General features: G+C 38.9%; 1 protein-coding gene and 1 long non-coding RNA gene across 4 annotated transcripts in view; one reads left to right on the top strand and one right to left on the bottom strand.

Moving 5' to 3' along the window:
- The first annotated feature begins 474 nt into the window (after nt 1–474).
- Nucleotides 475–26,528, top strand: tbkbp1 (TBK1 binding protein 1). Its single transcript, XM_077625683.1, has 10 exons — nt 475–768; nt 10,623–10,868; nt 15,379–15,504; nt 17,080–17,184; nt 17,255–17,402; nt 18,434–18,636; nt 18,764–18,822; nt 20,738–20,853; nt 22,004–22,737; nt 24,821–26,528. Exons 1-10 carry the CDS (start codon nt 490–492, stop codon nt 24,947–24,949), a joined length of 2,145 nt encoding a protein of 714 aa, XP_077481809.1. The 5' UTR covers nt 475–489; the 3' UTR covers nt 24,950–26,528.
- Nucleotides 3,071–27,565, bottom strand: part of LOC144092676 (uncharacterized) — a 52,222-nt gene continuing 27,727 nt past the window's right edge. For all 3 annotated transcript variants that reach the window (XR_013306124.1, XR_013306123.1, XR_013306125.1), the window contains 7 exons: nt 23,358–23,476; nt 18,718–18,871; nt 15,362–15,513; nt 10,575–10,814; nt 4,859–4,960; nt 4,558–4,665; nt 3,071–3,161 (listed from right to left, as the gene is read on the bottom strand). This is a non-coding gene — a long non-coding RNA (uncharacterized LOC144092676). The remainder of the gene's footprint in view (nt 3,162–4,557; nt 4,666–4,858; nt 4,961–10,574; nt 10,815–15,361; nt 15,514–18,717; nt 18,872–23,357; nt 23,477–27,565) is intronic.

Genomic DNA, 27,565 nt, shown 5'->3' with positions numbered 1-27,565 from the left:
TCGAGGGTTCAATCCCAGGTTCGGGCTTGCGTGGGTTTTCTGCGGGTTCTCCGGTTTCCTCCCACATCCCAAAAACATGCAGGGTAGGCGCTAGGTTCAAGCGATTGGTTGTCCATCTCCTTGTGCCCTGCGATTGGCTGGCCACCAACTCAGGGTGTCCGAATTCAGCTGGGCGAGGCTCCAGCGCCCCCCGCAACCTTTATGACGATAAGCGGTCCAGAAAATGAATGTTTATCACATATAACCACAAAAAAACAGTGTTAGGAAATCTGTCCCTTTGGCTCTGACGCCATGACTTTTCCTCTTAATTTGTTATTTCAGTTTGAAAAATACAGACCCTGAATCTATTAATATCCTAAAATGAGGTGGATACGTCGTCTATCACAAAACCACATCGGAAAAAAACATTTCCTGCTATACGATCATTCCGTTTGTGTATTTGGCACACAATGCTACGTTGGATTTGAACCATATCATTTGCCATTCTTAATGAGCCTGTCGTCATCACCATCAAGAGCGCCTGACGCTGCCATTTGCGCGACATCATCAGCATCCTCCTCCTCCTCCTCCTCCTCTTTCTCCTCCTCCTCCTCCTCCTCATCCTCATCCTCCACCACAGCGCGATACGAGGCTGAGCCCCGCCGCACTCCAGCTCGCTTCCTTTCCGCCGTAAAGCCGAAAGGAGGAAACGGAGCGCCTTTTCTTCCGCTTCCCGCACGCGGCGCCCGGCCATGGCCCCCACGGCGGATCGGTCGACGGCGGCGCAGCGTGAGTTTCCGTTTGATCTTCTTTCTATCTTTGCGCCGTGGACGCGCAGCCATGTTGGTTCGCCGTCGCAACGCACGCTCGTGGACACTCGGCATCATGTCACGGTGCAAAACGCCCAAATGAGCGTTTTGAGGGGGGGTTTTTATGATGTGACCAGCGTGTTATGATGACAACACTTTGCAAGAGTAGCCCACATTTGGCTGTGTAGTAGTTGGAGGAAGGAGGCAAAAGGAGCTCTAAAAAAGATTTTCAACAACGTGCTTGTCTACTAAATGTGATCTGTCCGTCTACTAACAATTCTTCTCTTTACGTTCAAGTTAGCAGACGTGAATGTTGACCAAATAACAAAAAAAAGCCAGTGTGAGCATCGAAAGGGCCTCAATAGTAGACTAGAAGTACTTTACACCCCCTAGTGATTAAGAGGGGGTCAGCAAGGACATTGTAACATCCCATGTTGTTGTTGTTGTTTTTTTTTTAAATAACTTTTTCCTACATCTACATTCATTCATTTTTCTGAACTGCTTATCCTCACAAGGGTCACATGGGGGTTGTGGAGCCTGTCCCAGCTAACTCCGGGCACCAGGCGGGGAGGGGGGACCCTGAATTGGTGGCCAGCCAATCAGAGGGCACAAAGAGACGGACAACCAATCATTTGTACCTAGGGGCAATTTAGAGGGTTCAACCAGTCTACACTGCATGTTTTTGCGATGTGGGAGGAAATCGGAGCACCCGGAGAAAACCCACGCAAGCTCAGGGAGAACATGTAAACTCCAAACAGTAAGGACCCACCTGGAATCGAACCCAGAACTGTAAGGTTGACGTGCCAACCACTCAGCTCCTATACATCTGCAATCTGAAAGATTCTTTTTTGTTTGCATTTTTTTTCCAACAGATCATATTTCTTTACATTGTGCGCTTAAAATTTTAATTCTTATTAAAGATAGTTTGAGAGTATTTTTTAAATTTTTATTGTAATTGGGTCATCCAATCCATATAGTTTTTTTTTTTGGGGGGGGGGGGGGGGGTGTCATTTTTCTTCTTCTATGGTTTTATTTTAAATGTATTTTTTAACCTGTGATGTTTATGTATACAGTAGTTTAGATATATTTTGACTTTTATTAGTTTATTTTTATTTTGTCATTAATTTTTTTAATTTTTAAAATCTGTTATTTTTCATTTTATTTTTGAAAAATATTTTCCTGATTATGTTTATAACGGTGATAGTAACTGGAACCCTTTTATGACTTTCAAAGTGCAGTATGGCGATGGACAAAGTAATATTTTAGCTGCCAATGACCACAACAGTTTTCAAGATCATTTGGACCGGGAAAGGTTGTTAGTGAATGAGTGCTGCCAACCTTTCTTGCGCAACTAGATTAGACGTTTATCGTCATTAATGACAGCCATAAATTAAGTGTTTTTTCCAATGGTCTTAATTGTCAAATGTTAATATAATGACAGCAATGCTGCCCCACCAAGAATACTTTTGAGTGCATTATTTTTAACTCCTAAATTTGGTTATTGTTTCACTACTAACCACTAGATCACATGTGTCAAAGTGGCGGCCCGGGGGCCAAATCTGGCCCGTTGCATCATTTTGTGTGGCCCAGGAAAGTAAATCATGAGTGCCGACTTTCTGTTTTAGGATCAAATTAAAATGAAGAGTACAGATGTATATTACATTTCCTGATTTTCCCCCTTTTAAATCAATAATTGTCATTTTTTAATCTTTTTTTTTCAGTTTTTAGTTCAAAAGTCATTTTGTAAAATCTAAAAAAATATATAAAAAAGCTAAAATAAACATTGTTTTACATCTATAAAAATTGAATATTCAGGGTTTTTAATCCAGTTCTTTTAATCCATTTATAAAAAAATCTAAATATTATATCCAAAATGGTCCGGCCCACATGAAATCGAGTTGACGTTAACGCGGCCCTTGTACTAGATGATAGGTTGAAGCTATGGGAGGCGGAGTTTATGCATTTTGTGCCGTATTGTTTGCCAGTTATGCTTTTGTTCAAGATAACTGAAGATCGAATACAGGGATATTCAAACTCGTTATTGTATAGATTTGAAAGTATAAAAGATCGTAGTGGTAATTTTTGTATATTTTTCTCTTACCCACAATTCAGGCTGAATTAGCATAGCACTATGTTGCTAATATAATTGATAGCTTTTTTGGTTTATCATTCAGTGTTGCCATCACCAAGGATTTGTCGGCTTTTATTTTGAGCCCCTTGGTGCCAGCTGGCCATTTGTGTTAGTGTGCGGCATTGACGCAATCAGAGTGAGAAAATTGTCACCTAAGCAGCAGATGTGTCGTCTCCGTCGGACGATGCGAAATGGCAGCGCAGCAGGCCGTGTTCTCCTTGTTCAGGTGCTCCCTTTTCCACCTTGGTAGCCGGGTGGGTGGGTGTGCGGCACAGATGGGAAGCAGTCAACAAAAATGCAGAGTTAGCAATTGAAACAGAAGAAACTTGAATTTTGAAAAGGTTAACGAAGGAGGAAAGAAGCCAAAGTTTTTCCCCATTCTTCACCATTTTGTTTTCCCTTTTCTACAGTCAAAATAGACGTCTAATGCCCTCAATGGCACCTGAACACGGGCAGTCGCAGTTGAAATTAATTGGACATCTATACGGAATATGTTTGTAATAAGAAACTCAAAAGGCGGACTAATTTTTGGGCACGAGGTCAAATGTCACAGAGGTCAGAAGGACTGTCCCAATAATTTGATTACAGATTGGTATATTCCATTTAAATTGATATGATGAGAACAGAGAGGGTCAAAGGTCACAAAGGTCAGAAATATGGCGAAACTTTGAATTTGGCTGCTTAGGCGTAGAATGTTCTCTCAGAGTACTCTATTTTTAAGTCAAGATTTTTTTTAATGTGTGTTTTTTTGGTGGATTGCTGATAAGAATGTCCTGGGCACCTTGCCTGTAAATTGTAGTTAATAGTCATTTCTAAGCATTTTCAAGGTTTAGTAAGAGCTAATTTTGATTAAAGCGCTCGTTAGAGATACACAAGGTAGTCACAATTCTATTTTTACTGGTTTAGATATCACTGAAACATGATTAGAAACGTTCCACATTTTTTTGGGGGGGGGGGCTCAACATCCTCCCAGACAGTAGCAGTCTGGCGGCTAACGCGTAGAAACAAACTGCTGGCCAAAGCGTTTCTGAGCTACTGGTGTAGCCAAAATGGGGCGTTTGATCACTTGAGGAAACTGACGGCACCTCCGCTCGTGGCGCTTGGCGATAGCGGCGTCCGACATGTTTCTGAATTACGAGTTACGCCTGGGAGCAACCTCCCGTCGCCATGGCGACCTGGAAAGAGGACAAAGTATGCAAAAGGCTCTGTAGCGGGCGGGGAAGGGACGACGGAGGAGGCGAGACAAAGAGACGCCGGAGGAGGCGAGGCCGCCGTTTGAGCGGAAAACAAATCTCGACGAGTTGCTGAAAAGTCGAGGTCGTTGCTCAAAAGACTTGAACCCACGTGACGAATGAAATGACTTATTGAGATGTCAGGAAAATGCGAAGACAGCTTTCAGGAACAAAAACATTGTGCTAGTTTGAGGACGCGCATTGCTTCGGAAACAGACAATGAAAATAAATAAAAACACTCAAATAGTGTCATTAATCATTAAAAGAATAACTAATAGAAAACAAAATGTCATGAGTGAATTAAAATAGCTCATATAATGTCAAAGCATATGTAATTATTCCACGATTTAATAATTATTTCATGTCTACACACGTTCAGCACTTTTATTTTACCTGTCAAACTCACCTTTCAAAGTCAGTGGGCGGGACTAACACCCGATTGGTCGCCCAGTCGTGACGGACATGCAGGATGTCACGGGTCAATCTTTCTGATATGGGTGTGTAAGTATTCCTCCTAAAATCATTTCAACTATTGTCAATATTTTGCTCGTAAAAAGCCAAAACAACATCATGAAACAATGAAATAACAAAACAAATATGTTTTTCATTAAATGAGTTAGTATTTTCATCAATTAATGACCAATTTATTTGTTAAAAACATATTAAATGTAGATAGTATTTATTTAAAGATGCATTTTTATATGTACCGTTTTTCTGTCCCATTTGGTCCTCCATAAAGTTTTGGTACAACTTTAAAAATTGGCCATACTTGATCCACGCTCACTTGGGATCATCTTGTTATTTTAGTGCTGAGAAGAAAAAAAAACACAAAACAAAAAACAGGTTACCCACTTCTGTCGCCACTTGCCGGATCGCCCCATTCCCGATGGAGCGACTAAAAATACCCACACGCTTTCCAGTAGCTCCCAGGAATGCTTTGTTACAATATTGCTTATACAGGCAAAAAAATAGGATGTTGTGTTCAGGTGTGAGTGTTCAAAGCATGAAAAAGATGCCGATTAAAAGCATGAAAAACATCCGGATTAAAGAAGGTGGTCGCTCTAATAAGAGGAAATTGAGCTGTAAATTGACGCCGATAAGAGCATTACGTTGACGTGCTTTGCTATCTTGAATGATATCCAATCATTAGACGGAGATAAGGCATGCTGTCTAATATTTGAAATGAAAGCCAGTATAAATAGACAGAGAGACAATACAATCATATCCAGTAAATTGAAGAGACTTTAAAACAAGACAACAACATGAGGATGGCACTATTTAGTAGCTGAAGTAAAAGCCTCAGAATATATTTACAAGTATGCCGATGACACTGTCTAGTATCTTGAATAACATCCAGTAAATAGACACGTTGGCACGGTCTATCATCAGGGAAAAAAATCCATTGAAAAAGATTTTGAGGGATCCAAACACATCATCAAAACTGTATCAGGAATGAAATACATTATTAATTAAATCCAGTAAACAAGTGGATGCGTGTTCGAATGGCAATGTATAATATCTGCAAAAAAAAACATTAATGAGTGTAAGCAAAAAAACATGTTGGAACAGTGTAACAACTGGAATTAAATCCAGTAAACAGGCAAATATGAGCGCTAAATTCTCAAATGGAATCTAGAGGATGAAAGAACACAAAGCTATGTATATACGGTATAATAAGTGGAATTACATGAAATAAACAGGTGTATATATATAGTATATATATATATATACATATACATATATACATACATATATACATACATATATACATATACATATATATACACATACATATATATACATACATACACACACACACAAGTGGCTCTAATGATTCCGTTAACTATCTCGAATTAAATCGAGTAAATATATGGACATGAGCATTTTGGTACAGTCTAACATCTGGTATTAAACCTAGGAAATAAATATCAATGAATAACCTAAACACATTGGATCATTTTTGTAAATAAATCCATTAGACCAAGGGTGTCAGACTCGGGTTGGTTTGCGGGCCACAGTAACGTCAACTCGATTTTATGTGGGCCGGACCATTTTAGATATAATATTTAGATTTTTTTAAATAAATGGATTAAATGAACTGGATTAAAGGCCCTGAATATTCAGTTTTTTATAGATCTAAAACAATGTTTATTTTAGCTTTTTTTATATATATATTTAGATTTTACAAAATGATTTTTGAACTAAAAACACAGAAAAAATGGATTAAATAATTACAATTATTGATTTAAAAGGGGGAATGTCAGGAAATGTAATATACATCTATACGCTTCATTTTAATTTGATCCTAAAACAGAAAGTCGGCACTCATGATTTACTTTCCCGGGCCACACAAAATGATGCGGCAGGCCAGATTTGGCCCCCGGGTTGCCACTTTGACACCTGTGCATTAGACAAAGAGGATGTTGGTACAGTCTAATAATTGGAATTAAGTCCACTAAACAGGCGTTGTAACGACGGAATCTAATATCAGGGATGAAATCCAGCAACTGGATCAGAAAGATGGATACTGATGACTGAAGTATACTTCCCTGCCACGTCAAATGAATGCATAGGCGGACAAAACGAACAACAACAGGTCTCCATGGTTACCTCAATAATAGCAACTGAAACGGAGAACATGCAGAATCGTATAACAATTAGTGTCATCCAAATCAACAATTTATTCACTTGAATTTGACCTCACAGGACCTTTAAGTGGGAATTTGAGTTATCCCTCACCCCTCCTTTTATGATATTATTTCAGCAAAACATTACCTCCCACTCCCACTCTAGAAGGCCAGACTCCTCCCCTACGGACGCCACTTCCTGTACCCCCACCCCCAAACATCTCTCGCGCACACACATACACACACACCTGAGCGTCCTTGAACAAGGACGCCGACACTGGTGGAAGGGGACGCTGACGCTTTTGGCGGACGTGCCACCGCAACACAATTTGCATTCTAAACGGCGTGCCGTGATGTTTTGCGTCAAGTCAACATCTGTCATGTGCGTGTGTGATAACGACAGCGGTTGGTCTCGTGGACAGGGGGGGGCGCATGTGTGGGTGTGTTCATATGTGTGAACATATGCGGGTGCGTGCTTGGGGGTGCTTATGCATTGTATATGTTTGTAGAAGCATAAGTGTGTAGGAGGTGATGTCTACAGTATGGTAGAAGGAATTTCTGTGTGGTGAGTGTGAGACGAGCTTTGGGAGAAGGGAGGGTTTTTTTTGGGGGGGTGATGAGTTTTTGGTGATTTAAAAGATTCTGCTGAATCGGATTTTTCAAGGTATTTTGTTAGGTTTTTAATGTACATAAAGGCAGTTTGTATTGTGTAAAAGATATTTTGTCAGTGTATGTTCTTCAAAATGAGTTTTTTTAATGAAGATTTGACAGAATTGCTGTCACACACGAAAAAAGGCCAAGATTACGTTTCTAAATGATGTGTCATGTAAAAAAAATGTGATTACGTTTGTGTGATGATTATGCAAAAACTTGATCGTTATCGAGTGATGATAATCATCATGTGAAAACAGTTACGTTTTCAAATTTAGATGTAATTTCCAATGCTAACAAAATATAGTTGACCATATTTTATCGCATATACGACGTATTTTTCGTCATACGCAGCTGGGTATGATGACAATTAGGCTTTTGTCGAGTCAATGATGATGACAAAGCCTATGTCCGATTTTTATTATTATTATTTGTCGCAAAAAAAATGATGACTGAATTAGGGTATGGCTTATATGTGCATAAATTAGACTTGACATGCTCGAAACTGCAATGTGACAAGAAACACCATTACGCAAGGCTGATACGGTCATTTATTTCAAAATAGATAAAGGATAAACAAATAAAACGCTAAACTAAATTTATTTTCACGTCTTATATGAGGGAAATTGTAAAATTCAACAATTTTAAGGCAATTAAGGCTTATACGCGGATAAGGCTTATACGCGGATAAGGCTTATATGCGAGAAAATATGGTATGTAAAGGTCTGATCATTACTATCTCATACCTGTCAACCTCTACCGATAACTGCCCTTATAAATGATTATGATTCCCCTTACAAACCCCCAAAAAACCTTACAAACACCGTACGAGTCGTACGGTGTTTGTAAGGTTTTTTGGGGGGTTTGTAAGGGGAATCATAATCATTTATAAGGGCAGTTATCGGCAGAGGTTGACAGGTATGTTATCTATGTATCTGTGTGTGTGATCTTATTAGAGTTTTATCTATCAACTGAGTTTATTTTGGGTTGGATGAAAGTTTACGAGTGAGAATGATGTGAAAACTATCGTACTGCGATTGCCTAGCAATCAGTTTGCAGTGAACTTTTTCCAAGTTAGCCATGATTGCGTCCAACTCACCCGATGATCACTTTAGCCAACAGACCAATGAACCTTATTCCAATCGGGTGCCCGTGAGCTGTGAAACAACATTTGACGGATTCACTTAATAAGGTCAGAGAGGCGCTGCGTATGGATCCGCTGGATTGGATTAGCACATCGATACTCGCGCCTCCATGTGCCAAATATACACACACTAATATATTTTGGAAACAGTTGGCATGGCCAAGGTGTTCCATTTCTCGATCTGGTGTTTGTAAATCAAAGCAACAAACACGGGTGGTTTCAATTTCATGAGTTTGACCGAGCCTTACATCACGTTGGAAATTTATCTTGAAAAATATCAGTCGTTTTCTCTTAAGTTTGGATGTCCTTACAAAATGAACAACAAGATGGCGGTAATGGAATCACACTAACGTTGAATACATTACAGATTTATTTCATAATGTAGGTCTTAAAGTATGATTATTAACGTATACTGTCGAGTAATATGTTTGTTAGTGGTTTGAAAAAAAGGGTTTTGTGTCCATCCATTAGCTTTGTCAGCTAACACTAGTGTTTATGTGGAGGTAAATGCCACAGACTTTTTCTATCCTGTATTTTATGTTGACGTTTTATGGGTGTCCTGTGTTTTATTCCTGATATTATGATGTATGTGTTGAAGTGTGGTTATTCATCTTGATTGTTTGATATCAAGTTCTTTAGGTTGCAAAAATGAGGCTTGCTTTATCAGCTCCAAGTTTATGAATTTTTGTCTAATCCTGATTTTTTTCCATCTAAATCAGTTATATTTACTATTTATTCAAGATTTTCCAGATTTCTTAGTTTGATTTTTTCTGGAAATGATGTGTTTTCATGATCTTTTTGTTTATTTTGGGAATAGGCTTTTATAAATGAAATTGAATTGATAATATTCCAAAATATTCAAAAAGAATGAAATAAAACAAAATAAATAAATTTTTAAGAAGCAATGTTGTCATGTGAAAATATTGCTCCTGTACATAAAATATTAAAAAGAAGGCATAGCATTGATGTTTGAATTAGTTTTATGAATACAGAATATAAAGTCAGTTTTATTTTTTTAAATATAATTGTAATTATTTTTGTAATTTTTGTATTTTTGGCCATTTTGTTCTTTTTCATGAGTTTTCTTTCAGGACAAATAGATAGTCTTTTCAGTCCCGATTTTTATTCTGCATCTGTAAGTATAATTAATTTTTAGTTTGGATTTTAAAAAAATGGAGTCGCGCAATATTTCTCTGCTATATGCTCTCTATTTGTTTTTGTTTTTTTTACAATAGTAGTGATATTAGTGTGTTTTTAGACAGCAACGCTGACGTACGGTTGCGCGCTAAAAGACGCGTCGACGTGTGTATATTTACGACGTCTGTGAATTTAGTCGCATCCGCCGCCACGTGTTGGCCGCTAGGTTAGCCTTGGGTGGGTGGCGGGATTTGGGGGGCAGATGGTCTGATGCCGCATCAGGGCGGAGGAAGCAGCGGATGAAAATAGCTCTGGGGGCGGCGGCTGACTCACGTTGCTGAGTGACGGGAAGTCGCTGGGACTGTGCGACCAGTCAGCTGGCTCTTGTGTTGAAAAAATAAGGAAAAAAAAGAAAACCAAAGCCACCCACCTTCAACAACATCAACACAGGTGTCACAGTTCAGGCAACCAATAAAAAAAACTAATAACGTATAATATTTTTATTTTTTTTGGTTCATCGCTAGAGCACAGGTGTCAAACTCAAAGCCTGGCGGCAAAATTTGTCCCTTTACTCCATATTTTTTGGCCCGTGAAAGTCAATTATGTAACCTCATGTTTCCAGCCAAATTCAAATTTACTTACTTTTCTTTACTCGGCGATGAAAGATTAATGACATTGAATGAATTGCAGATTCAAAAGAAATGATGCAACGATTTTCTAAGTATAAAACAGAAAATAAAAAAAATATTTACAATTTGGCCTGTGACAAATACCACTTTGACACCTGTCCGCTAGAGGGAGCCCTTTTAATTGTAAGGGATTATTTGATCTGAAGGTCAAATGTAAATGTGTGCTGGTGCCTACCTTGAAAACAAATGACTTCATATTTAATGAGCGCGTCCCTGTCTTCAGGTTGAGGTCATGCAGTCTCTGTTCGGCGGCGAGCTGGGCCTGCTGGGCGGGGCCAGCGACGGAGGCCTGAAGGACGACGGTTGCGGTAGCGTGGGGTGGCGCTCGCCACCCCTGCCAAGCGACGACGTGTACTCGGCGTCGCACTTTGCACTGATTGCCGCCTACCAGGACATCAAGAGCCGGTTGGGTGGTCTGGAACGAGAGAACAGCAGCATTAAGCGGAAACTCAAACTATACGAGATCAAGGTGAACATTCTACTTTCTGTTTGTACTTAAACACATCGCTACAATTCGTGCGTCATTTTGAAAAATATTGTATCTGTTTTCCTGTTTAACTCTTTGGAAGGCAAGTGAGCTTTTTGGCAATTAAAAAAACAAGTCAAAACCACATACATGAACAACAATGTAGAAGAATCGTACAATTGTACGATTGATTCATTATTCTTGTATTTTTTTTAAATATTTGTCATTCAATTTTATACATTCATAACAAATATTTTTAAATAAAACTGAAATATACTTTGGTTAACGAATAAAACTTTTCAATTTTATAGCATTTGGGGTCAGCCTCAACAGTTTTGAAGTTGAGGGTTCGATGTGTGGAGTTTGCATGTTCTCCCCTGGCTTGCGTGGGTTTTCCCTGGGTACTCCGGTTTCCTCCCACATCCCCAAAAAACATTTGACTGGGAGAGCTTGGCAATGAATGATCGTGAGTGCCGATAGACTTCATTACTTTTGCCACCTCTTGTGCTTTCTGATGTCTGCCGAAGGGAATAAATCTCTCGGATAGTTTTCATGCAAGCGACCCATCGCGCTCTCTGGACTCGGAGGCAACGAAAACCTGATTTACAAACAAAAACAAACCGAGAGGTCGACGCGTGACTCAGAGCAGATGGAGGACATTGTGACTCATCACAACTTGTCCGCCAAAAGAAAATATATTTGAATGCGAAGAAATGGTGAAAATATCCCTGTTGGATTAAAGCAAACTGGCTGTAGAAAGGAAATTTCATGCAATAGAAATAATGGTCTAAGTCCAGATTTCAATCAAATTGAGCAATATTATAAGTACAAAGTAAAAATATTATAGAAAGATGAGTAGTAACATTAAATAATCTAAATTAAGACTAGTATGGATGGAAGCAGACTGATTTAGGAAGAGGTGTTTTCATGCAAAAGTGATCTAAGTCCAAACATCTGTCAAATCTATCTTAAAAGAGGAAATTGACATCTCTGGAACTTAATTCAGGTCACAAAGAAAACAAACACTGGAATTGAAATGTTTCCTGATATAATGGTCTAAGTCCAGACACCATTTAAAACCAACAACAATAGTTGAAAAAAGATTAACAACCTTGACTAAACTCATTTCAAACTAGAATATAAAAAAAAAACACTAGACTTTTGGGGAAGTAAATATCATGCAGTAATGGTCCAAGTCCAAATCGTGTCAACATTCCTCGAAAGATGCCAATTAATATTCTTCCTTTGAGGAAAAAAAAAGAATTTCCTGAGTGACCTGAAGATGCCTTTTTTTCTCAATTTCCTGCACTTGAATTAAAAGTGGGGCAAAAAAATGGTACTACTCCACCCTAGCACTCAGTGGCTACATTTGTGTACGGTTTGACAAATTGCATGTGCTAAAATGATCTACTATTTGCATTCAAAATATTCCTCACAGAATGCTTAAAATTAAAGATGGCGTGCAGTCAGCTGTCAGGCTCTTTAACAAAACAAACGGCTGAGTGTTAAGACCTACCGTATGCATGCATGTACATCTATGTGTATGTATATATGTGCTTATATATATATATGTATATATATATGTGTGTGTGTATGTACACGTATGTGTATATGTATATATGTAAGTATATGTGTATGTACACGTATGTGTATATGTATATATATATATTTTTTTCAACAACACGCTTACTTATTTATATATTTATTCATGTATTTATTAATTAACTTACGTATTACCTATCTATATATGTCTAAAATGTCTTTTGCTGTGTCTGTATTCTCACCCTCTTGCTACGGTGACAACGAAATTTCCCGAATACGGAATGAATAAAGTTATCCAATCCAATCCAGTGAAGTAGCTCTATAGTAACACGATGGATTCCCAAAGAAATATCGCAAGTTCAGCTCCTCGGACAGAGCTCGGCTCAATTGCTTTCGGTGTTTTGCCCCCCGCTGTTGCGCGGCGGTGAGTGAGCCCCTTTTTCCATGTAGGTGGTTGCCATAGCAACGCCGTCTCAATCTATTACGTATGCTCCGTGGCCTAAGACGTACTTGCAAACCGATATGTCATCATGGTTGACTTCCTGGGGGGAAAAAACGGACGGTGTTTGTTGCATCCTGGTCCAAATGGGACACGGGTGCGAAGGCGGACCTTCCTCCTATCCTATCTTTTCACTTTTCGTGTTTTCCTTCCTTCTTCTCTCACTCCCACGCTAATCCATTACCCCTGCACTCGTGTTTGCCTCCCTGGAATTGCTGCACGGCAGCAATCAAGAATTCCCTTAAAAAAAAAGGAAAGGAACTGCATGTGAAATTCAGCAGATGAAGTTTGGAGCAGTAATTATCTTGTTTTTTATTTATTTTTTTAACTCTTTGTCTGCCGTTGCAAAGACAGACGTCAAATCCATTTAAACAGGCCGCGATGATCAAAAGTCTATCAGCAAAATATGATCATTTGCTGCCATGTTTTAACCTAATCAGCCAATTATTAATGATTAAAAGTTTCACGCAATCATGGTCTAAGTCCAATCACCCATCAATTTATCCACAATTAATGAAAGATGACAACTAACACGTGTTGACGTTAACTGCTGCCATGTTTCAACCTAATCAGCCAATTATTAATGATTAAACATTTCACGCAAAAATGGTCCAAGTCCAATCACCCATCAATTTATCCACATTTAATGAAATATGATAACTAACACTTGTTGCCGTTAACTCAATTGTGAACAAAAGGAAAAGCGCACAAGGTTTGGAAAACACCTTTCACGCAATAATGGTCCAAGACTAATCGTTCATTAAATCATATTTCATAAAAAAATGACTTATACTGCAGTGAATTCAATTCAGGCCTTGATTTGCATGTATTGAAAAGTGCTTTGAAATAAAACAGAGTTCTGGTCTATGTCCAAACATCTTTCAAATCCTTCAATACTTAATAAAAGTTAATAATTCAATGTGGGTATGGCTTGGAAAACAAGTTTCATGCAATAATGGTCTATGTTCAAAGTTTCAATATATTAGACGACACATTACATTTAATGGACTAATTTCAGACGGTTTTTTCTAAGCACCTTCGCTAATACTTTAAGCAAGTGTCCTAAAAACCTTAGAGACAAAAAGGTATTTAGAAGGATGGGACGGGATTGGACATAGTTCACCCAAAGCGTGGTGTCATCACACGATCCACCACGTTCGACTTTCCTTTTCTCCGAGTTAAGAGTTTTTTTGGAGTGCATCTCCAGGGGCCCTCTCGCTGTTTAACTGAGCAAAGACAGGACGCAAGCCATTTGACTAAATGGAAAAAGGTAGTTAAAGCCAGTTCTCACGCGGCTGTCGATGAAGGAGGGAAAAAAATACATAAAAAAAAAAAAACAAATAAAACGCCCGAAGCTGACGGAAGGCATTCTAAATGCAAATGTGCTCGTTTATGTTGCTTACATAACATGTCTCTCATGTTGGGAACAAATCCACTTCAACTCGTTGACTGCTCGCTGACTGCTCGCGGTACACGCCACTCATCAAATATACATACATATATGAGCTGGTGAAATAATTATAATTATTACATCTGTTGTGTGAGGTTTTGCACGTTCTTCTCACCGTTTTTTTTAGGCGCTGTATTCATGTTGTAGTCCCTCCTTTTTTTACACTTATTTGTCTACTAAAAAAAGAAATGTATCAACACGTGAAATGCCAATGGACCACACGGTCAAACTGTGTGAACTCAAACTGTAAATAAATACATAACACTCATACAAACAAATGGAAAGAAAAATACCTGTATGCGATTGATACAGATTAGAACAGGGATGTCAAACATACGGCCCGCGGGCCAGATCGGAGTCCCTAGCGGCCCATTTCCTGGGTTGTTTGGACATGAGCTCATTTATACTGTACATACAGAATGAAATGTTTTTGGACACGGGCGCCTGAAACCATAATTTTGCTCAATTTCCTATCCACATTCATATTTGTTATTTAGCGCCCTGTTTCATTCATCCCGTATTCGGGAAATTTCGTTGTCACGGTAGCAAGAGGGTGAGGATGCAGAAATAGGAAAGCCATTTTAGACATAAATAGATCGGTAATAAGTAAGTTAATAAATAAATACATGAATAAATCTATGAATAAATAAGCATGTTGCTGAAATATATATATATATATATATATATATATATATATATATATATATATATATATATATATATGCAGCATAAAAATGCTTCAAAACCAAAAGGAACTAGCCTGAAAATGCCCCAAAATTTATTGGTTGGAATTTTGTAACTAAATTGAATAATACTGTGTTGCCAATGTAAAAACTCTTCAATTTTAGAGCAAGTCTGGTTCGACTGCCACTAAAAATGGCTGATAATTACTAGTTCATGTTCAAGTCTTTCAACTAGGCTAAACACTCATAGGTTCTAAGCATGTGGTTAAGTAGCAAGGATTATTGCTAAATTACACCCAAGCAGAAGAAAAATGAAAATGACCTTTTTGGTGTTCTCAGTTCCCGATGATCAGCGAGTTTGGCGAGGACGCCAATTCGTATTGTTCTTTCGAGAGCAAGGAAACGGCGCTGCTTCACTCGGAGAATGACAACTTGCAGCAGAGGGTCAACATCCTGACACACGAGGTGGGAAAACTGGAAAAAATATCAATACAACAATGTTATTTTTCCATCATTTCTTCAGAATTTCACAATAAACACGTTATTTTTAATGTTACATTTCTGGCATTCTACCATACACTTAACTGGTTTATTTTGAACTATTTATTGATTTTGCTATTTATTAGTTTTAATCATATGAAAATATAATAACTATATAATAAAATATAATATTTAAAAAAAAAGTATTTTATTATTTATTTGTGTATACACATTTATTTCTGCTTATTTTGTACATATAGTCAAGTCCAATCAATAATCATGCTAAAAAAATGTACAAAATATGAAAATGAACATTGTTTTTCCACTTTTAGTGTATTTTGAGGGGAAGCAACCCGCTTCTTGTTCGTTTGTCGGTTCCTGATGATTTTGGGGGCAATTCCAGGTTCTTGATTAAGTCATTGGCTGCCATTGAAGGCACTGTCTTTACATCAGGGGGCGAATGAACGAATGTGACTGCGTATAGGATATTAATCAAAGTGCAGTAGAAAAAATGAAAGCATTTCATTATTTACGCACAGTATGAATGAGCTACAAAGTTCCCTTTAAGCAAAGAACAAGCCTGTGGACCGCTTACAGCCCACGGGCTTCACCTTTGACACCCCTGGTTTAGAGTTTTTAACCAGCCTGGGAAGATCGGAACTCACTGGGTATTGATCCCTCCATCTCAGAAGTGTGGGGCGAATGTGCTAGCCACTCCCCTTCCTCTAGTTCACATGTGTCAAAGTGGCGGCCCGGGGGCTAAATCTGGTCCGCCGCATCATTTTGTGTGGCCCGGGAAAGTAAATCATGAGTGCCGACTTTCTGTTTTAGGATCAAATGAAAATGAAGAGTATAGATGTATATTAAATTTACTGATTTTCCCCCTTTTAAATCAATAATTGTAAATTTTTTTAATCCATTTTTTTCTGTGTTTTTAGTTCAAAAATCATTTTGTAAACAAAAAAATTTATTTAATAAAAGCTAAAATAAACATTGTTTTAGATCTATAAAAAATTGAATATTCAGGTATATTTTAATCCAGTTCTTTTAATCCATTTATATTTAAAAAAATCTAAATATTATATCTAAAATGGTCCGGCCCACGTGAAATCAAGTTGACGTTAAAGCAGCCCGCGAACCAACCCGAGTCTGACACCCCTGCTCTAGTTATAGAAAACAAAAAAATCTGCCTTGATTCTGTCTTAATATGGAAATTGCTGTAATGGCTTGAGTTCTACTTTGAGCACATGTCGTGTTTTTTTTAAAGCCGAAGCCGAAATAAAAAAAATAAAAAATAAAGTCTGCATGTATGTCGGCCTTCTGAAAGCATGGCACAAAGCAAGTCTCCTAATGAGGCCGCGCTGCAAACAAGGCATCCTGGGACGCGTTCAGCGTTGAATGGGATGAAAACGTTGAAGCCGCCGCCTGTCCTGAAAGGACCTCCTTCTTACACAACGTCTCCCTCGCCGTGGCGTCGGCCTCTTTCTATCCGCCGTGCTCGGAAAAGTTGGGGAAAAAGTGGAGTAAAAAATGCCGCCTTTCTTTTGTCTGACATCTCAGCTACAGAAGAGGAAGGAACACGAGGAGCAGCTGGAGGATGTCATCCAGGCCTATGAGAAGATCCACATGGAGAAGAGCAACCTCCAGAGGGACCTGGATAAGATGGTGGCGCGCTCGCTCGCTCGCACGGCCTTGACGCCGTGCTGCCGTGGTTTTGACCCTACGTGCTTTCCAGACGGGTTTGGTGGAGAAACACGTGGAGCGAATTTTGGGCCTGGAGGTGGCACTCCGGCAGCGAGATAATTCTCTGCACAAGATCAATCTGCAACTGCACAGCAAGGACATGCAGTATCTCCAGCTGCACGGCACCCCCGATACACACAGTGAGTGAGACCAAACCTCAAAAAGAGCTTTTTTTTTGTTTTTAACAATGTTTTTTGTCAAAAAGCTTCATCTACACTTTTCCAACTTCTCATTCTTCTGTTCCAACATATTTTACTGTACAGTGGTACCTCGACATATGATCTTATTGCGTTCTGGGACTGAGATCGTATGTCGAGCTTTTCGTAGCTCAAGCGAACGTTTCCCATTGAAATGAACTAAAATCTAATTAATTCGTTCCAACCCTCTGAAAAAACACAAAAAAACAGGATATTGGATTGGAAAAACATTTGTATTTGTTCTAATTCGCCATGTATTGACAAAGTAATAAATAACGAGTGGTTTAATAGTAATAAAATGTGTTTAATAGAAGTAAAATTAGCCGCATTTCGCGGAGGGTAGAGACAGCGACATACACGGCAACAACACACTCGTAAACGAACAAACAAATTTAAATTAACTTGGATTAATATATACAGACATTCAAACATACGTTTAATGTAACTTTACACAAAACTGAATTCTAATTTTGTATTATATTTTTTTTACCTTCGTTCTGAAACACATTTATTACTATTAAACCACTAGTTATGTGTTACTTTGTTAATAGATGGCAAATTAGAAAAAATAAAACATTTTTTCCAATCCAATATCATGCGTTGGGTGTTTTTTCAGAGGGTTGGAACAAATTAATTTGTTTTTAGTTCATTTCAATGGGAAACGTTCGACATACGAGCTCAGTCCCGAACGAATTAAGTTCATATGTAGAGGTACCACTGTACTTGTCGCCAAACTCCACAGATTTGTTGACTTCCCATAGGTGTCCCAACATTTTTGTCCATTTCCCATGGGCGCCTCAATACTAAAATGGAAACATTTCACTTCCTGTACACATTCTAACCCTTTTGTCCATTTGTTTTCACTTCACCTTTGGTTTAGCTGTCCCATTTGTCCAAATTTACACTTATTTCATATTTAAAGTCCTATTATCGTGCCCAATATTTGAACATTTTTGTCATTGGTGCCCTTCCAGTGTTGGACTGCCCTACTATGACCCTGCAAAGCTCGCGGAGCCTGGACGCTCTATCCGACCTGAAGGTTCAACGCCTGGAGGCGGAGCTAGAGGGGGCGCGACACGAGGCGCAAGGGGCGTGCCAGCGGGAGGAGGAGCTAAAGGCGCAATGCGAGCGTCTCAAGGACGACGTCAGGCAGCTGCAGGGCGGGCAACGGGACAGGGTGAGGGATGGACAAATGTGGCGGATATGACCGTCTTGCATCACAGCATTTAAAAAAAAATATATATATATATTTTTGTACCTTTTTTGGTGCCTGAAAAATGTCATGTGGTCCTCCAATTTGACAGGAGATGTCACCGTGCAAGCAGTGCGATGTGGAGTGGATCAAGAAGTTGGGAGATGAGCAGTAAGTGAAATAATGGGATGGACAGATCGGAAATGTGTCCAAAATAAACCTGAAATTGAAAGAGAAAGAGAGAGAGGAAAAAAAAGTGGTGACTCCCACGCAACAGAGGTTTCGAATGGGTAAGAGAATGAAAGTAAAGGGTGAGTGCGGGTGTGGCTTGGCTTTTTGTTTTCTTTTCTCTCCATCCTTTGGTTTTATTCACTGTTTTCACATCCTCCCACGGAGACCCCCCCAGAAGCCTTCTTGTAATTTGAAGCATTTAAAGTAAACGGCACAACTCTTGAGAATTGATGATATTTGGGAATTTTTAAGAGCTTATTTAAATTGCTGATGCCGATTTTGACAAATACAATTTATAGTCCTAAACACATTTGCAAGACATTTTCAACATTTATCTCTCTTTTTTTTTAAATCCACTTTTTTTTTTCATTACATTTGCCCAAGCTATTCATAAAAAGAATGAACTCATTAACTGCCAGTAGATTTTTTGAAACAAGCAGTGATGGAAATTTGAAACCCCAATACTTTTTTCCTTTAAGTCACAGGTGTCAAAGTGGTGGCCCGGGGGCCAAATCTGGCCCGCCGCATAATTTTGTGTGGCCCGGGAAAGTAAATCATCATTGCCGACTTTCTGTTTTAGGATCAAATCAAAATGAAGAGTATAGAAGTATATTAAATTTCCTGATTTTCCCCCTTTTAAATCAATAATTGTAATTTTTTAATCTTTTTTTCTGTGTTTTTAGTTAAAAAATCTTTTTGTAAAATCTAAAAATACGTTTAAAAAAAGCTAAAATAAACATTGTTTTAGATCTATAAAAACTGAATATTCAGGGATTTTAATCCAGTTATTTTAATCCTTTTATTAAAAAAATATCTAAATATTATATCTAAAATGGTCCGTCCCACGTGAAATCAAGTTGACGTTAAAGCGGCCCGCGAACCACCCTTGCTTTAAGTAGTACCGTATTTCTCGGACGATAAGGCGCACCCGGGTATAAGTCGCAATTGCCAAATAATGCACAATAAAGGGAAAAAATTATGTAAGTAAAACTGGAGTATAAGTCGCATTTTTGGGGGTCAGTTATTTTAATTGATCAGAAACTCAGAACACATATTATAAGTTAAAGTATTAGGAAAATAGAGATCCAACAAAATAGATACTACTTAATTCATTTAATTTCTCTTGCGTGACATTTATCCGAACAAGGGCCGCGGGGGGTGCTGCAGCCTACCTCAGCCAATCACAGGCAGCAGGCGAACCAAAATGCTTGCCAGCCGATCGCAGGACACACTTTACAATACTTTGTTGTGTTAATAGTGTGTGGTAATACAAATTGTTTTGGGTAGTTTACAAAGAGCATATCCCTTTAAGTTTTGTTATATTTTTCTTGTTTTTGAATGTTACTGAGGTGTTTTGTGTGCGAATAACCTTTCCAAAATGTGCCAATCTTCACAGTGAAAGACGACTTCCATTGTTTATAAGCATTAAGCTAGCAGGCATTTGGAAAACAAACTGTATTTTAGTACGGAATTTGTCATTTTTTATATACATGTGCTGACCTTTACAATTGACCTCACCTTGAGTGTAATAAGTTCCAGGAAAACCTTAACAATTGGACACTTTGTGTGTCTAAAAAGTTAGTTTTTATCTGTGATGTAAATTTAATATAACACACCTGACGACCCATATTTCCGAGTTTTGATCTTAAAATTAACTAACCTAATGACCAAGTAAGCAATCTATGTACTAAAATAATAAAGTGGAGGTAAATTTATGCTAATTTTGTGCCGTGGATGAGCGACGATTGGCTGCTAGCTTCTTCCAGTCGAATTAGATTGGACGCCCAGTGCCGCAAAATAGTTTAACTTGGTTGTCGATGAATGTTATCGTAAATAATGCGGATTTCTTTTTCAGGGTGAACCTGGCGCTGGCCTACACCGAACTGACGGAGGAGCTGAGTCGCCTGCGAGCATTGAGCTCAAAGCAGACAGAGATTTTGAGGAAAGCGTCGCAGGAACGCCACAGTCCAGGTGAGACGGAAAATTGAACTTGCCGGAAATTCCTGTTCAATCCAATTTAAAACAAATATATAAAGACTAGACCATTGTATTTGTGACTAATGCTGAACAAAAACAATGTAAAGCTTGTCTTAATTTAGCCAAATGAGAATGAAAATGGTGGGACTGATGTCTTGTTCGTTTCATCTGGTCTATATATGTCAAGCAGTGCTTTGCTGCTTCAGGACCTGGACAGCTGACTCTTATGCTTACCGTGAAATCTGTTCAGTTTGGACGGGCTAAGTCAAAATCCGGACATGAATCTTATTAAAATTTGTGGAATCAATCAAGTGGTGGCAAAATACTAGATTTCTCATTTTTAAAAATGCCCATTTAGTAAGATTAAAAAGGAAATTGCCTTTTCACAAAAGACTGAAAAGGCTCAAGTATGCAAGTATGGACTGTATTAAAAACAAATTTGAGTATGTCAACACCTTTTTCTGACACCTCCACCCACGATAAACTTCTTTTTGCAGGCGTCGACATTACAGGAAACACAACTGTAATGTCAACATTGTTATGTTGCCATGTTAGAAGTTTCAATATTTTACGATTACAGTATGAAAAAAAAACTAGTGCAGCAGGGGTGCAAATAAATATGATAAATTTTATTTTTTATCAAAATATATATTTTTTTGAACTGAAATTTGTGTAAACAATGAAAAAAGGGTACAACAATTCAGTATGATGTACCATAAGTCAGTAAAATGCTAATGTGAGTGGCATCTTTTCAGTTCGGTGTCTTTTTCTCCTGAAATAACTATTTCAATAAGTTCATGGTAAAAATGTAGTCAGCAGTTACATAATAGCGTGTCGATAGTAATGTTAGCCGAATGCTATCAATGAGTTTTACTCATGTTACCGAAAACTACTGATAAGTTACATAATGATAGCGGGTCATCATCACTATTGTGTAAACATCTTTGAACTCAAAATTTGAAATCTTTCGATTTATTTATTTATTAAAGAGAGGATGGGAATCAGGTAAAACAATTGGGTTTTTAAAAATATAGTATTAACTTTATGTATTCTCATCATTTGCTGCGGGCCAATAAAAAGGAGGCCGCAGATGGCCCACTGGCCATACTTTGGACACTGACCTTTGCTAACTGTGAATTTTCAGTCCAGCTCCACTCCCCCATCCACCACCAGCGCCACTCGCCCGCAACCCAGCAGCGCCACTCGCCCATCTCCCAGCGCCACTCCCCCGTGGCGCCGGTGGCGTCGCACCACTCTCCCATCCTACAGCGCCGCTCGCCCGTGCTCCAACGCCTGTCGCCCGACACGCACCGCCGCTCGCCCCTGCTGGACGTGGGCGAGGCGGGCCCGGCTTCGTACTCGTGTCGCCCGGCCAGCCAGCACCTGCGCGCCAGCTTCCAGGGCCGCCGCAGCTACTCGGAAGTCACCGACCCGTCGGCCTACCACTGCCCGTCGCGCTTCTCCTTGGACCCCGTGTCCACGCTGCCCAAGCCCCGCCCCTTTGTGGAAAGCTACTCCAAACAGACGCCGCCGCACAGAGGCGCCACGTCGGCTCACCAGGGCGGAGTCGACGACGGCGCCCTGCGCCACGCTAGGGAGATGCCCTTTCCGCTGCGTTTCGAACCGCCGCCGCCGCCCTCCGCGCAGGCCCCGGCGCCCCCGCAGTCCTCCGAAGACGAGGAGGAGTGGACCTGCCCGCATCCCGTCAGCCCGCCCCGCACGCTGGGGGTGCTCGTTTCCACCGTACCCGGGGGCGCGGCCAGGGGTCCGGCGTCATGCTCGGCCTTCCCCACCGGCCAGTGCGCTAACGCTCTGGGTTGCCATCCCCGCCCCGGCTACGCATCGGCCGAGCAAGCTCAGTCGTGGCCCTCCATCAACGTGAGTGTTGACCCTCAGATTAACTCATTTGCTGCCATTTAAGTGAAACACTACACCATCCCATGATAAACTGCACAAATATAATTATACATTAAGAAAACAAATATGGCTCTCAAATCTGACTGTTTTTTTAAAGCAATTTAGAGTTATTCTACCCAAAACAATGCATCAAGGCACAGCCACTTTTTTTCAGCTATTCTGGTGATGATGTCAATTCATGTTTGGAGACTATTTTGTGGGCGGGGCCAAGGAGTCTGAGAAAGGAAGACTAATTCAGAATTTATTCATTCAACCTTTTTCCTCACTTAAATGAATAGATTTGGGTCCAAAATACAATCTAGTTTCAATTTTTTTAAATAAGGCAAAACGTCTTTAATTTTTTTGAAATGATCCAAATGATCTGAATTCTCTGAATCTATTTTTTTTTTGCCAGGTTGAAATTTGTCCTGGAATTGCCATTTAAAAATGGTTTTAAAGACTTAAATCTCCCTAATTGAGACTGTGGACATACACTTTGTGCAGTATATTTATTGTTCAAATGTCAGAATCTGACCTATGGATTCAAAAGGGCTCCCTATAAATGGACCTTCCATTTTATCTTATATAATAAAGATAGTTACCTCTGCTGATGTGGGACCTCTCGGTCACGTTGGCGCAAATGAAGTGCTCAGGTCTCCAGAGGGTAAATCATCAGCCATTCTGACGGCAATAAACGTCCAATCCATTTGAACTGGAAGACCTGAAATCAACGCACGATCGCCATCAATCACAGTTCAAGTATTGCTTCGCTACCGCCACGCTGTAAATTGGATTGGATTGGATAACTTTATTCATCCCGTATTCGGGAAATTTTGTTGTCACAGTAGCAAGAGGGTGAGAATACAGACACAGGAAAATACATTTTAGACAATTAAATAGGTAATAAATAAGTAAGTTAATAAATATATATATATATAAATAAATAAGTGTGTTGCTGAAATATATATACTATATATATACATATACATATGCACATATGTGTACACATACATATATAAGCACATATATACATACATACACATATATATATAAGCACATATATACATACATACACATAGATGTACATGCATACGGTAGGTCTTAACACAGCCATTTGTTTTGTTAAAAGAGTAGTAAAGACCATGGCAGGCAATGAGTTATACATATAAATTAGTACTATCAAAAAGTGTTTTTATTCAATTCTATGCTTTCCTCTAACTTATACAGTTGCAGGGGTGGAGCTTTGGGGGGTGCTGGGGTGCAGCAGGACCCGGGCCAAGTTTAAGGTCTGTTAAGGGAGTGTGGTTGAGTAAGGAGAGAGTAAACAAATTACAAAAATTGGTTTCCTTTTGCAATGAAAAACAAATAAATATAGATTAAATAAAATTCATTCATAAAGATTAAATAAATGATTTTCCCTTACTAAGAAAAAAAGCTTAAATTAAAATTGAATTCGATCTATAAAAAATTGAATATTTAGGGCTTTTAATCCAGTTCTTTTAATCCATTTATTTAAAAAAAAAATCTAAATATTATATCTAAAATGGTCCGGCCCACGTGAAATCGAGTTGACGTTAAAGCGGCCCGCCAACCAACCCGAGTCTGACAACCCAGGGTCTAACCCAGGGGTCAGGAACCTTTTTGAAAGAGAGAGCCATAAACAATTCCTATTTTCAAATATTATTCCTTGAGAGCCATAATCACAATTTAAAAGTCAAAACACATGAAAATGTGCGATTATTTTGTCATTTTACAACTTTTAAAGTACAAAAAGTCTCTTAATTATTTTGACAACATTGTGAAGCTGTTGCTAATAAATGACTGTCAATGAGTTCAATGAGTATCAATGAGAGAATGGATGCAGACGACTCTAATGAAAAAAAATCAATGCCACAGTGCCGACGTGACGTTCCTATTGGTGCGTTCGGGACTCTTTTCTCTCACCACCCGTTTCCATATTTTAGCTCAGAGCCATATGCACCCATCAAAAGAGCCACATGTGGCTCCCGAGCCATAGGTTCCCTACCCCTGGTCTAACCAATCAATCGCTGGTCTCGATTCGCAGCTCTGGATGGAGACGGAAGAAAGCGACGTGCGGAGCTGCCCGCTGTGCCAGCTGATGTTCCCCGTCGGTTACCCGGATGACGCCCTCATCAAGCACATTGACTCCCACCTGGAGAACAGCAAGATTTGACGGCCCTGGCGAGCGCAGGGACCCAAATCACGTGCTTTTACTTTGTCTTTTATTTTGATTTTGGCTTTGTTTTCCACGTTCTGACGAGTCACGGAAGTTCAGTGGTCGTGCATGTTGGTGTCACCTTCACAAATCCGAGCTTTAAAAACGACCCGCCCGGCATGAAACATGAACATTCGTACTCACGTTGTACATTTGACGCTTGCGGCCTGTTCTAAAAATAAGAAAGAAAAAAAAATATTAGCACTTTATTCTAGTTTTTTTTTTTTTTTTTTAGCTTCTGCCGTGTGTCTGTTTCAAGTCCTCTTCTATATTTTATGAGTTTCTTTGTATTGTAAATCTGTTAAGGCGAAAAAATATTTCTATTTTTTCAACATGTTTGGTGACGCAAGGTTTCAAGAAAAAAAAACACGCAGAAGGTTCACTGGGAGTCTTCCTAAAAAACATAAAAAGATAATTAAATGGACAAAAGTATTGGGTTTTCAATAGAATGAGCATGTTCTCATTTTTATGTGTGAGAAGTTTGTAACCTAGTGAAGTTAAATGGCTAATTTATTCTGATCTAGAAAATATATTAAGAGATTTTGATGTATATATTTACCTATTTTACTAATATAATCAGCCCAAACTATGTATTGCATGTTAAAAAGTTTATTTTAATAACATTTGTTTTCATTTGTTTAAACTGAAATTTTATGGCTATTTTTAATGATTAGTTATTAAATTATATTTATACACTCAATACAAGTTAATACTTTAATAGTTGGAATTATTATTCTTGGTGAATGTAAACCCAATACTTTTGGCCTATGCAGCGTACCCACACAACACCCAGAAATCAGCAAAAAAAATAGAAAGAAAAAAGGAAAGAGAGCAAAAAAAATCTCCATAAAACGACGTGAACTCTGATGTCAGCTCATCTGAGGTTTTGCGGCAAACATGAGCGCTTCCTGCCGATTGTAAAACCATATTTTTCATTTTCTTTGCCCTCCGTCATCGTGTCAAATCAGCGAAAAAATAATTTCTGCCGAATGCTTTCCCTTTTCTGCGAATTCAATTCACGTTTTCTAAATAACGAGTCATTTTTTTGGTTCAGAAAGGGCTACCTTGCCAACGTGCGCATCTTAGGATGATGACATCACATTATATGCGACACGTTTTCTTTCCGTTAATCACTTCATAACCAAAGAATATTATTAATTTCCATTCTTCACGTACATCTGAGAATGTTTTTTCCTTAAAATATTGAAGCTGGATTTTTTTTTTAGCTTTCAGGCAACTTCAAAAATGCTAAATTAGTTCATGATTCCAGAATAAAAAGTGGAAATTTACCTTCGTGTATGAATTCCAAAAACAACTAAAAATAGTCTGTTTTTATCCAGAAAAATAAAACAAAAATACACGACACGTCTTTCCTTTTTTCTTACGTTCCACATTAACTCAGGAGAACTCCGAAAAACTCCCGAAACGTTTCGCTGATTCACTCAGGAGACAAAAAAGGCTTTTACGTGATTTGCCTTTTTGGTTTTGCTTTCTGTGTCTGTAAATATTCCACTGAATAAACTTGCACTGAAACACACTTGCCTCGTCAAAATCATTCCAAACGATTTGGACCTTCACTTTTTTTTTTAGATAAAATTATAAAATTAAACTTGTCATACAATTTTTTTGAAAAAAACAACCAAGCCGCCAACCTCAGGAAGAGAAAAAGCTGATAAAGTTCATCGCCCACCAGAGCCACAAAACCACACTCAACCGGCAAGCATGGAAAATGTATCTCAACTGATATACAAATAAGGGAAATATTTCATTTCAAAAAGGTCATATAAAGTTAACATATATATCTCATAAACGACCAGTGACTGCAGGAAACGTTCAAACCGATCATTTCACCTTTGCCATTGCAAAAACAACGCGTAACATAACTTCAAATTACAAAGCAACGACACCAGCAGTCGTCTTGATCATCGGTGATTCTAATTTTTTCAAAAGAATTTGGCAGCTAATATATTAAAATAAAGGGAAGCAAAACATCCAGAAGTGTTTTGTAACTTGGGTTTTTCATAAGTAGAGACCAGTGGCGGGCCGTCAGGGCCTTCAAGGCCTTCTCTGCTGGCCTAAGAGATATCTGAATCATATATTATATTTTGTCCATCAATACTTCTTAAATAATTCCAAATGGTCTGTTAGCTTCCTTTCATTGCTTTTCCCCCTGGTTGCACTGCTTCCAGATGTGTGTTTTCATATTGAAGCATTTAACCAATCACATTTCAGCCATTATTTGTTGCCAGGGTCAGAAATCTGCCTCAAGGCCTTCACAATCAGTTCTGCAGGCTCTGCTGCATTAAACAAGCGTCGATAAGACTGTTGCTTTAACCAATCAGATTTCAAGTTGGCAACACCACAATGTATTGTCGCAAGCGTGGGGATACGTCATCGCTTTCACCAACTATGATTCGCTGCCAAACTGTATCTGGAGCTAGCTGCACAAGCAAATATATTGTTGTGGTGATTTAAAGCGATTTTCAAGACGGACTATGCCAGAAATACGACAGGACAGGCTCGACTTTCAGCATTAGCTTCGATGGCGATAGAAAAGAAGGAAGAAAGAAAGGA

The sequence above is a fragment of the Stigmatopora argus genome, chromosome 18 (genome assembly GCF_051989625.1).
Source record: "Stigmatopora argus isolate UIUO_Sarg chromosome 18, RoL_Sarg_1.0, whole genome shotgun sequence".
In the NCBI taxonomy this organism is placed as follows: Eukaryota; Metazoa; Chordata; class Actinopteri; order Syngnathiformes; family Syngnathidae; genus Stigmatopora; species Stigmatopora argus.
Note: the sequence above shows the minus strand (reverse complement) of the source record. Positions and strands in the feature narration are given on the sequence as shown.